The sequence below is a fragment of the Ursus maritimus genome, unplaced genomic scaffold (genome assembly GCF_017311325.1).
Source record: "Ursus maritimus isolate PB19 unplaced genomic scaffold, ASM1731132v1 scaffold_13, whole genome shotgun sequence".
Classification (NCBI taxonomy): Eukaryota; Metazoa; Chordata; class Mammalia; order Carnivora; family Ursidae; genus Ursus; species Ursus maritimus.
In genome coordinates this window covers 37,257,122-37,270,215 of record NW_024423675.1, presented here as the reverse complement: position 1 = coordinate 37,270,215, position 13,094 = coordinate 37,257,122, and the positions used below count along the sequence as shown (strand labels likewise).

General features: G+C 36.2%; 1 protein-coding gene across 1 annotated transcript in view; it reads right to left on the bottom strand.

The window, feature by feature from the left end:
• LAMA2 (laminin subunit alpha 2) overlaps positions 1-13,094 on the bottom strand; it is a 601,373-nt gene that overhangs the window by 86,353 nt on the left and 501,926 nt on the right. Inside the window, exon 41 of the mRNA XM_040627485.1 lies at positions 3,838-3,940. Coding sequence (XP_040483419.1) covers positions 3,838-3,940 — 103 coding nt within the window. The remainder of the gene's footprint in view (positions 1-3,837; positions 3,941-13,094) is intronic.

Here is a 13,094-nt window from a genome sequence, read left to right as displayed (position 1 = left end):
AGTTTGGGATGTGTCCTATCTCTGCCTCTTCTGCCCAGACACGTGCACTAAAGTGACCGTGCATGGAAATCTCTGAGATCACTCAATGGGCAGGTTTGCAGGGAGGCATGTTACTGAGAAACCTTGTCTTGTTCATCACAGGCACAGTGCTTGACAGGCCCTCAGTAACTGTCAGCTGTCGCGGAATGTGCTCTTCCTCCCACTAGAGAGAGGGTCACAGTGAGAAGTCTGAGGAGAGGACGGAAGGGGGGGGGGTTGTCTGGTGGCAGCATCTCCAAAGACTTAAGATACCAGAATAGAGGCGAATTTTCTCTTCGGCGAGTGTAATGAGAAACCAAAATGGCCAGATGTTGAAACCCACTTATGGTGCCACTAGGACAAGTTCTGAAGCCCGACTGTGGGCCTGAGGGCTCATTGTGTTTTGGCCAGCAAGGTATTCTAAAAGAACTTGAATTTGAATACCTTTGCGTAAGACAAGTACTGTCTGGTCCAATAGTTCCTACCTTTCCACATTTGCCACTACTTTGTCCCTTTTCATTTTAACTCCTAAACCAACTCCAGCCTGCTTTTATTATCCTGATGTTCTTTATTCACGCTCCAAAGGAAGAAGTACAGCTCTGTAGGAGGAATCAGAATATCTATGGGAAAAGATTGTTTTGTTCTCCAGACTATGGTCAGCTAGGGGATCCACGCTTGATTTCATCCATTTAATCCAAAATTGTTTTTTGTCCATGCAACAGATTTTCTTTGTCTTTCACATGTGTATCTTCAGAAAGGCAGATTCTGCTAAATGTTAATATGTGAACTCCAAAGGAGTATATCTTTAATAATGAAAGAAGGCTTTGGACAAAATTTAACTCCCACCTCATATTTTGGCTTAACAGCATTGTATTCCTGTTTATTCTTTTTTTTTTTTCCTAATCTAAAATAACAACAGAATCTTACCAGGTTAGTCAATGAAACTGTATTACATTCATGAAGGTAGAGCATTTCTGATACACTTGTCTGGACTGAATGCCTGAGTGTTTGGAGGATCATAGTATAGAAGAAAAGTATTGATTAATTTGACAAAAGATAATGTGCGGAATAATTTTGGCCCTGTTTTTTGTGCTGGACTGTACCACATGTCGTGCAACTCACTGAGTCATTATTTTTGCGTTTGGGAATTGAATCTCTTTATTTCACAAGAGTGTCATCTGATTTACAGAAACGTTACCTATTTATTCCTAAGTGATTGAATGATTTCACTTATTTGGGCAAAGACAAATATTAGGGATAAATTAAGAAGCAAATAATATTGAGAAGTTACTCTATATAAGGTATATAATTGTAAAATCTTAGTATTCTCAGGCTTCTAATATACCATCATCTGCTTCATTCCTCCCCTTGTACACATTCCATGAGAACTTCAACTGGCCAGTTGATTGACAAACTTTCTTGTCAATCTGCAAGGGAGCATTAATTCACCTGCTGGTATTAATTCATATTCTAACTCTCTCAATCATCAATTTGTCCCAAGTTCCATATCCATCAAGGAAATGATTTTTACCTCTGTAGACATTCAATCAGTGCAATGTAGACTGGTTTCAAATTTCAAATGCGTACAAGGGCAAATTGACTTTTAACAAATGTATATTCAAAAATTAAAAAGCAAAACAAATTGCTCCTGGCAAGTTCAGACTCCCTCAAGGCAAGGACAGCATAAAAATGGCAGGGAGCAGCACTAAGTCATTCGTGACTAAAGCATGAACTCACCAGATTGTACTGAACTGAACCAAGTAACAAACTAGAAATATGGAGGGTAGACTGGCCTCACCATTTTTATTCCTTCTAACTCCAGGCACCAGAGAAAGGGAAATGACTAAATCTCTATTTTAATAGCTGCTGTCAAGAGTTTTGCTCTGTAGGGCCTATTTCAGCAGTTCCTGGTGGTAATATATGGCATATCCCTGATTAACAGCCATTTTATAACTTGTGTAATTGGCCACAAATCAGGGGAATGTCATAATGTAGCAAGAAAACATTCCCATCTCCGTCAGAGCCTTGGCTTGGATTTTTGGAGAAATTATTACTTGAGTAGTTTGTGGGTTTTCATTACTTTAAATAATGTACTACCTGAAGTACAAAAAAAGACATTTAAACTAATGAACATTTCGGTCTCCTAACCCTTTCCACCGCCTGTCTTCAGATTTCTTTTTTTCTTAGAGAAAAAAAAAATCTCTGGAAATGGAATTCTTTCTTCATTTTTATAACGACGATATTTTTGGGGAAATAGAGGTGAGGGCAGAGCAGCGAGTGAGGGGAGACAACTCAGGCATTCACCTCAGGTGGAAAATTTAAAGGGACACCAAAACACTCACTAATCAAAAATATTGTAATGCAGCATTTTAAAAAATTAAAATGGATTCAAAAAAGATCAATGATGAACAAAATATTAAACTTTTCAAATAAAATAAGATCTGACTCTGCACTCGCATGACCTAACCTCACTCACCTCACCTTAATCCTTCCAAGCTCTGGGCAAAGGCATTGCGTGGGAAGGAGTGGCCACAAAGTCATGGGATCAGCTCCACTTGCCCAAGAGGAAAACAGGTTTTGACTCTATAGCTACTCTTCATCTGAGACTAAGAGCAAGCTCCTGCACAAAATTACGTACACGGGTTTTTTTTCACCCGTGACACACAGTCCAGAGCGTTTTACTATCAAAATGCCATCTACATGGATGACAGAAGTTGTAATTTCCTATCAGCCTCTATTACAGACCACAGCAATTTTAGTTAAAGCATGACAAATATAAAGGCTTATAAAACTTTTCTTTCTAAGGTTAGTAAAGGCCAATGTCATTCCATTTTTTTCAAAAATACACTGATTTCCTGATTTGAGCTAGTCCCTATGATATTATACACTAGAAAAACAAAGCTTAAAAGAAGACCCCATCAAGAAGATGAAATCTAAGTACACGGCTATGGTTTGACAAGTCTGAGAAAGGTAGGCAGTGAGAAGGGGCATGTAGTTCAGATGGGGTGTAGATGTTCCTGGAGAAGATGACATCTGAGCTCGATCTTGAAGGTCTGGTAAAAGGTAATTATACAAAAAAGAACGAAAGATGGAGAGGTATTCCAAAGAGAAGGATTAACACTCTGAAATATGGAGGCTTGGAAGAGTAGTATGTTTTGGAAGGGCCATGAATATTTCAGGAAGGTTGGGGAGATGGATGCAAGCCAGAAAATGGTAAGGAATGAGGCTGCAGAGAGAAACTGGAGATATTCGAATGAAATAATAAATATAATAGCTTACCTAGAGAGCAGCTATATTGAGTAATACATATTTAATGCAAAACCCATTATGGATTGGAGTAGATATTTTATGCACTTTGATGATTGAATTAGGAAGAAAATACAAGAAATATGTATTTAAAAAGTGTGAATACTTTTCAGGAAATGTGACCACTAACAAATTGAAAATTTCATAAGGACATTTATACTACATCTGCCTAATTCATTCCTTTGTGTCATTGCTGAAGCCAAAACAAGTGGGGTTTGGTACTCTTAAAAACTTGTTATACTCTAATTTAAAAATCACTGTACTTTAGATATAGGTGAAATGATGTTATATAAGTTAGGTCTAAAAATTATGAAATATTACCCAACGCAAAATGAGATGTGATGACAAAATGTCATAAAACTGGTGAAACAGTTTACTTGCATTAAATCCCGATAATAAAAACGATCATAAAAACCCTAGTGAAACAATTCCACTTTTCCAATAGTGTAATAAAATATCCCACCAAATAGAACTACAATTAGCCTGAAATAATAACAAAGAGAGGTCACTAACCTTTAACGGCATTTGCTAACTTCTTGGCTTCATTAAGAATCCCAAAGCTTTTCTGAAGAGACTCTTTGGCATCTTCCCTTAGTAAACCCTGAGGACCTGTTGCCTGTGGAGGGAAAAAGAAGTGTCACATATCAAAACCCACAGAACTATGGAGTAGACATATCTGGTGGGAAGCCGGTACACAGAGTTTACTTTCAGAAAAGCATTCTGGGCTACAGACACAGAATTATAAATTATCAGCACATACTGGCGATTAAAGTCAGGAGACTGTTTATTGGGAGAGGAGAAGAAGAGCTAGAATAGAAACCTTAGGAATCTTAACATTTAAGGGGCAGGTACAGCAAGAGGCACTGGCAAGATAATTGAAATTACCTTGAAATTGAAATTCTAGAGGCCAAAGAGAAACCAGGAGAGCAGGACATTACAGAAGCCAAGAGATGCAGAAGTGGCTCAAAGTATGATGGTTGGCAGTGTTGCAAGGACATAACTGGTCAGTACTGAATGCTATAGAATGGTCGAGCAAATTAAGAACTCAATACCTCTACTGACTTTATCCCTAAGCACATTTTACTTGAGTTGTGTGATAAGTGGGGAAGTGGTTCTTGTCCCCTTCAAATGAGGAAGAACACTGCTCCTTTTAAAAACACGTCTCCAAGTACTGCAGCAAAACAAAATCTTCTAAATAACAATCTCCGAGCTACAATCATCTCCTAGCAAAGATGTATTTGTTGAGGCTTGGATTAAAAAAAGATGACACAAAGACAGCAGGATGATATGGGAAAGGGATGATTTAACTTAAAGTCTAGTGATACATTTTAATAGTGTTTGCTCCTTAGCAACCATCATGTAATACAGTTATACCAAGAGATAAATCAAATAGGATCTTATGTGTAAAGTTTAAATTGGAAAAGTATTTCAGGTGCAAGAAGAGCTAGAGAATGCTAAACTTACTGCTGAAGTTAGGAAGCTGAATTCAGGTTATCATAACATAGATATAACGTAGACATAATGTAGACACAACGTAGACATAACACTCCAAAAGATACCTGCAGTGCCTCTGTCACATTTTTTTTTTATCAGTCACATTATTTAAGCATTAAACTAGGAAAGATCATAGAACTCATGACTGTTGTGGTAACATTTATTTTCAGGTGCTATACTAACATCTCCACTGTTCATGGAACAGATTGATTATATAATACCAAGATAACTACAAAAGGACATATTAGATACATCTACATAAATAAAAAGGGACAGTGTGCATATATAGCCTGCATTTGCAAAAAGAGCTGTCTGATAACCCCAGAAAATTATTTTATGGAAAACGGACAGTTTCTTCAACTGAGAACACAGAAATTCTTAGTCCAACAGTTTCCCTTGGAAATTAGATACACTAACATCACATAGTGTCATTTATCTCAAAAAAAAAAAAAAAAGGAAAGAAAGAAAAGGGAAAGAACATCAGTATAAGTGGCACAAATCCAGTGTACCTTACTCAAAAAAAAAAAAAAAAAAAAGCCTTAGTTACCTACTCAGGTTCCACATCTGTTACAAATTTCCATGCCATTCTTACTCCCTTGATTACAGGTTTTCTGGATCAAACAGATCAGAGGAAGGAAATTACAAAGAAAGAAGGATGAAGATTCTCTAAATAGACACATGAAAACAGCAGAAGTGATAGCTGACAATCTGACAATGAGGAAGAAGCTATCAAGTAGAGGAAAAAAATTTAAAGCTCAGGAGTCCAAATCAATTTGGATAGGGATAAAGTAGGTTTCAGTAGATGCCAATATCATGGTAGTAAAAAAACTGAAGTTGGTATTGATGATCCTGAGTCACCCTGATGATGGGTCAGAGTACTAGATGAAATTAGGCAAAGATGGGAAAGGAAGGAAGGACGGTATGAGGGAAGCTATGAGAGAGGGAGGGAAGAAGGGATGGAGAGAAGAAGGGAGGGAGGGAGGGAGGGAGGGAGGGAGGCAGGAAGGGAGGAAGGAAGGAAGGAAGGAAGGAAGGAAGGAAGGAAGGAAGGAAGGAAGTGCTTTCCCCACAGCCTTGAAATGTGAATGTCTTTCTGCAAGAATATAATCTGGCAAGCATTTAACAACCAAAATTTTAAACCTAATCTTGGATATGCAAAGTGAGTCATGGGGGGAAAGGAAGGGAGAGAAAGTTGATTTGCTGCAAGGAAGAAAATAATGAAATGAAGTGAGAGGAAAAGAGGGAGAAGGGTGAGACAACATGGAAAGAGGCTTAAGTTTGAGCTGGAGAAATTGAGGGACTATGAACAGTGGTGACCAATATTCACTTTTTGTCTGCCTTTTTACACGTTTCAAGGGTTTAACTGAGGCATAAGTAAACTTCACATATTTAAAATTTACAGTTTGATAAGTTTTGACATACAGGCACCAATGAAACAGTCATGACAATCAAGGCAAAGGAACTATCTATTTCTTTTTAATTTCTCCCTTCCACCCTTCCTTGACTTCCTTGCATCTCTACACAAACACAGCTCTTCTATCACTGTTAATTTGCATTTTATAAACTTGTATATAAATGGACTCATCTAGTTTGTTCTCTTTTTTTGTATGGTTTCTTTCGCTCAGCATAATTATTTCAACCTCTGTCCACATTGTGTATCAATATGTGATCCTTTTTTAATTAGATGGATATGCCCCAGTCTATTCCTTCACCTCTTGATGGACATTTGGGTTATCTCCAGCACTGACTATTCTAAATTGAGTTGCTAGGTGCATTTGTGTATAAATCTTTATATAAACATATGCCTTCATTTTCTCCTGGAGTGAATACCTAGAAGTGGAGTGGTTAGATGATATAGTAGTATGTTTAAGTTTTTAAGAAACTACCAACTTGTTTTCCAAATTATTTGTGTTACTTTAAATTCCCAGCAGCAGCGTATGAGAATTATATTTGCCTACATCCTTGCTAGTACTTGATGTAGTCAGTATTTTTAAATTTAGACATGCTAATAGGTGTATCATTTTGGTTTTAATTTGCATTTTCCTTGTGACAAATAATCTTGAGCACCTTTCTTGTGCTTATTTTCCATCTGTTTAAGTCTTTCGCCCAATTTTTTATTGGGTTCTTTGTTGTTACTGAATTTGGAAAGATATTTGTGCATAATTTGGATACAAATCCTTTACCAGACATGTAATTTGCAAATATATTCCTCTAGTTTGTAGCTTATCTTAATAAATGGTTAGATTTGATTTATAATGACTTTGTCAAGAATTTTCACATCTATGTTTGTGAGGGATATTGATCTATAATTTTTTTTTGGTAATGTCTTTGGTTCGTATTAGAGTGATACTGACCTCATAGGATGAGGTGGGACATACTTTCTTCTCATCAATTCTCTGAAGAATTGTTACTTCTTCCTTAAATGTTACATGGAATTCACAGGTGAAATCATCTGGGGCTAAATTTGTGTGTGGGGTGGGTGGGTGGGTGTGTGTGTGTACACAAAGGTTTTAAGTAGAAATTAAATTCTTTAATGGACATTCAAGTTATTGATTTGTGAGTTTTGGTAGTTGGTAATTTTCAAAGAATCTGTCCATTTCATTCAAATTGTTGAATTTCTGGCATAAAGTCATTAATAATTTTGTCTCTTTTTAAAAATCCTTTATTGTCTGCAGAAGTTGTACTGATTTTACCTTTTTTATTCCTGATATTGGATACTCATTTTTTCTGATTAGTCTGATTATCGAGTTATTGATCTTCCATTGGAACTTGGCACCTTTATCCAGCAACATGACTGAGCCCCAACTGAAGTCCAGCTGCTGATAGACTTCCCTGCTGCTAATTTGCTATCTTCTTGCATTTATGAATGTCAGCTCTCTTTGCTCCCAAGCTTTTTGTCTTTTCTGCTTTTCAGGAAGCTGATGATTTCTTCCTGAACTTTTAGTCAACCACTCCTTGCTCAGGTAAGGAAAGGCAAGGAGGCAGGAAATTTTCTTTAAAGATTTATTTATTATTTATTTGAGAGAGAGCTCGAGGGAGTACAAGTGGGGGGAGGGGCAGAGAGAGAAGGAGAGAATCCTCAAGCAGACTCCCTGTCAAGCGTGGAGCCTGACGTGGGACTCGATCCCAGGACCCTGACATCACGACCTGAGCTGAAATCAAGTGGGATGCTCAACCGACTGAGCCACACAGATGCCCCAAGGAGGCAGGAAATTTTGATGTGTGGAGAACAGAACAAGTATTTCAGTTGCAAAAAACCGTAGCGCTTATGAAGGGCAGTATGAAGAACTAAGGCTGTTAGGTAGGTTAGAGTCAATTTCTGGAAAGCTCGAAAGTCAGGCTAAAAACACTGGGCAATAAGCAACATGGAGCCATTGAAAGCTTCTGAGTAAGAGGGTATGGTCAGAGCCTTAGACCAGAAAGATGAACCGGGCAGGTGCGTGGGAGAAAAACGAGACACCGATCGGCTATTGTAACAGCATAAGCCAGAGTAAAGAGAGTTGTAACCTCAGGCAAGGGCAGTGGAAATGAGAGGTTTGAGTTCAAGGGATGTGGAGGAATAGATAGGTTTTCATTGTTTCAAGAAGCACTCCAAAATATTAAAGTAAAGGGCTGATGGCATACAACTGTCAGTCATAAACAGTGTATAGGATAGGATAACAGAATGAAAACTACTAACATGTTATGGATGAACAGAACTGTTTCAACTCATTGGAATCTGGACAGTTCCTTTTCCAACATTGCTTAGTAAGTCACCGAAGCACATCAACAATATCAGGACAGGTGATGAAGCAGCATTTTCCAAGCTAATTATACTTCATACATATTCATAAGTGTTGCATCTGAGTTTCTGAGCTGTGTCTATGGCATATATGAAATATAAATGAGGTTCTTAGAGTTGCAAGATATGTTGTTTCTTGCTTTTTAGCAACTATTTTTATAAATAAGTATATATGAATATATATAAATTATATAAAAATGTTCATGAAAATATATCATACACAATAAAATATTATATGTAGGCTGCTGTATGTTTTTATTATTTAATAATTATTTATAGAAAGTATGAGAGAGATATTTAAGACATTATTAGAGAAGAAAAAATACAGAAAAAAATGAAATGATAAAGTCTGCAAAGATTTTACAGAGGGCTTGGCATTTAATTGGCTTTTAATACATGTCAGTGTTCTCCTTCCTACTATTTGTTAAATATTCATAGTAACTCTTGTTACATGTCATTCATTAGTAGATGAAGGAATTGACTGATTTACCCAACAAAAGTTTTTAGCTGTCTCAAGTTCCAAAGTAGGTCTGATTATACAGAGATGGAGAAAGTCTGCCTTTCCTACAGGAACTATAGTGGAGAACAAAACAATCCCTTATAAAGAAAATGATCGCTATGATAATCGAGCATAGAAATATGGCCATGTTTTGTTGTCAGAGGAAGCTCTATTAGGAGAAAAGGTGAATATGAGATCTGAAGTTAAGCTTCTCAGGATGGTGTATACCTGTCTCCCAGTGATTTATTATTTAAAAAAGCAAATTTAAAAGCTATTGCTTATATTACCTTCTATATTATACTTTTATTACTTTTCTAAATGGTCCTCAAATAACTACTTTATTAGAGACAGAATTTCTGAATTCACTGAAAAAGTTGTCTCTAAGGACAGATGTAGAATATTTCTTTTTGCTTTTGTTTTTTGTTAGAGAAGTAATTGAAAATTCATCACCATGGTTTATGACTTATTCCATTGCTCCCTCTTTATGAAATAATTTATTTTAGAAGATAAGTCTTGCATATCTCTAAAGGAGATAATGTGCAAAGATATTACATAACAAATGATTTTAAGTTTAAAAATTTTTTAAAGAAAGAAAATGGTTCAGAGTGTGCAAGGATACATGTAAGGGCTGGTGATTAGTTATAATGTGTTTGTATGAAGTATTTATCAGAAGAAATTTATATTCAGGTATGTTAGACTGTTGTTAAAAATCAGGGAGAAATTTCTTACTATAGTAAAATAAATTCTGAGAAGAAATAGTGGAATCTAATCCTATCTACATTGTAAAAGATATAATTTTTGAGAATATTGAAAAAATGTGCCTGTGATGTTAATTAGATACAATTATATATTAAGCTACAAAACAGTTATGTAACAATTACTCATTTGCAAAAAAGCTATTCGCATAGGAAAAGGTATGTGCAGATAAACAACAGTATAAAAGTGATCCTTTGTGTTTGGTGGGCTTATGCACATTGTCTATTTTCTCCCTTTGCTTGTATTTTCTACTTTTCTATAACAGATAAGAACTGCTTTTGTAACAATTAAAAAAGATCGTAATCTTAAGATAAGGAAATCACTATTCATTAATTTTAAAGGTGTTTTCATACAACCTATATTTTTAAAATCCTACAAGATATTAAAATGAAATAGTAAACAAAAAGTGAGGAACAAACAACCCCGCTGTTGAAAGGCTGTCGATCCTGGCCTTGCATACTATGCCCTAAGATGGGAGGGAGATTCGATGAATCTCTGCGGAAGACTGGAAGCCAATGAGCATACAGAGGAGACTTGGATGAAATAGGAATCCTCAAAACTGCAAGTTTAGAATTTGTGACTCGGAAGTTTCAGCTTGATGAGAGCACTGAATAGGACAATCAAGAGAGAATTTAAAAATATATGACTAAGTGAGACTAGATTTTCACCAATGATAGCATGGCAGCCACTGCCCCAGCATCTATGGGTGCACTAGCTTACTGCAATGAGGCAGGAACTGAACAAGCTGATGGGGGCAGCATGAGCAGACACTACAAGAAATCTTGATTGGAGTCAAGGCAAGGGAGAAGCATCTATGGAGTTGGAGAACATTCTCAGAGGACCTAATATTTTTTTTCCAGTTAATGTCCAAAAGTCCAATGCAGCATGGTCATTTCACCTCTTGCTTATTGCATTTCTGGGTGGAAATCCTAAACAGTGAGTCTGAGAGCACAACTGCCTTGAATGAAATTAATTCTCACTTATGTTGCATTATAGCATCACCCCAAAGAGTTGCCATGTTTCAGGTTGATGATACGAACCCTTTGGTTTTTAACATTTTATGCCCTGAATTTTTAAATATGTCTAATGCTGCGTCATAAAACAGAAGTTTGTTTTTTTGTTTCTAATATGTTTTTTAAAAATATTGACTCCAACGAGCATATCATATACAGGGAAAATCACTAAAATCAGGGTGGCTTAATGAACACTATTTTTACATACAGATTCAATATTTTTCTAGGTACTTAGATTCTCACTGACTTTTTCATATTTGCTATTGTGTGAATCACTCAGTTGTTACATAAGTTGCTGAACTGTTAATGGAGAAAAAATGATCACCAATCTTATTGGCAGATTTAATTGTCATATCAATTATGGGTTTACGCCATTTTCCCATTAATACTACATGGGTATAAAATTTAAATTCTAATGACTGTAGATAAATATTTTTAAAGATTTTATTTATTTATTTGACAGAGAGAGAGAACCAGAGAGCACAAGCGGGGTGAATGGCAGAGGGAGAGAGAGAAGCAGACTCCTCACTAAGCAGAGAACCCATGCAGGGCTCAATCCCAGGACTCTGAGATCATCACCTGAGTCAAAGGCAGATGTTTAACCGACGGAGCCACCCAGGTGCCCCCAATGATTCTAGGTATTAATAAAAAGTCAAAATGACTGTGTGAATGACTTCTAAGTAGTGGTTGACAGAATACAAGGTATATGTGATATAAACTGCACAACTTGACTAACACCATATTTTATTGAGTTTTTGAATGCAATAAGTACTCTGCTAATATTTGCACAGTCCTTTATGTAAGAAATAAAAACTCAAAAATGACCTTGCAAGTATTCTTTATGTATTCTGGTTCACCCAATTATACAAAGCAAATATTAAATAAGACAGACTGAAGAGAAGATATGACCATATTTCTAAACAAACACTCATTAGAAATGCCTTAATGTTTAATCATACTATTGCAAGATTCACAGTGTTTACCCTTATGATTTATACACCAATAGCAATGATGTCAAAGAATCTTGCTACTATAAGGACTCAAAAACTAATAAATAAGAAGAAATTATTAGGAATAATATTCATAATATTAAAGGACAGAATAATAGTAGGAAAGAGAGGAAAACTTATAACAAAGGAAGAGAATAAGTAAAAGTTGGAATGTATTATTTTTATTAGCATAAAAAATGAAAACATATATGATTATTGCTGGTTTGAGGACAGACTAGAATTCTAATTATCTCTGATTACCCTGTGTGTTGTATTTTGTAATGCTATTTACACATTACGTACATTAAATATGTGGTCACAATTTTTAAAAATTTAAAGAGAAAATTTTAAATGTGGACATGCTTAATACTTCATACTTTACAATAAGTAGCTCATGAACACCTCTTATAAGTACCATAACTAGGCCAATGAAGAGTAAGAAATGATCTTATATAGTTGGGAGATTGAATATTAAATCAGATGAAAGGATTTGGGCTCTACAGACTCTATTTACCATAAGAATCAAGTCAAGGGAGGGATCAGAATAGATTCTACAACGCACTCAATTTGAAGGCAGATCTTCTAATTTCCAAATTCTGTCCTGCTATCTTCTTTCCCCAACTTGATTTAGAAATTCTAGCACATCACTAGAACCTATTTCCGAGCCATTAAAAAAAAAACCTCACATGACATCTACATTCAAATAGATATTCGGACATTACCTCAAACTAAATAGGGAAAGGAAGTAATTTTATTTTTCCTTTGAAATCATCTTCTCTCATCAACTTTCCTATGTCTCGTGACAATACAAATATCTTGTCAATTCTGAAAATCTGATGCATCCTGGCCATTCCAGATTTCTGACATTCGTGTTTGGAGATGGGAGGTGGCAATCTACATTTAGTGATCAGCTACTGTGTATCACGGGTTACCTACATGAAAATCATGGAATCCTGGGTGAGAAATAGTGAAAGAGCAACATACTCTGGGGACCAGTTGTGGTGATCCACATTTCTGTCCACTAGGGGGTCTATTAACAGCTTACATTTTAATTCTGGGAACATTACTTTCTGGAAAAAGCTAGTAGGAAGAAAACAGCACAGTCACCAAGCAGTGAAAGAGCATGGGAGCCCGCTGTGCACAATGGAGTTGGCAAGCAGAGAAACTCAGCAGCTTCCAAAGCCCAGGGATCTTGGGGCTGTGTGGTCGATATCTGACCTAAACGTTGGCACAGAGCG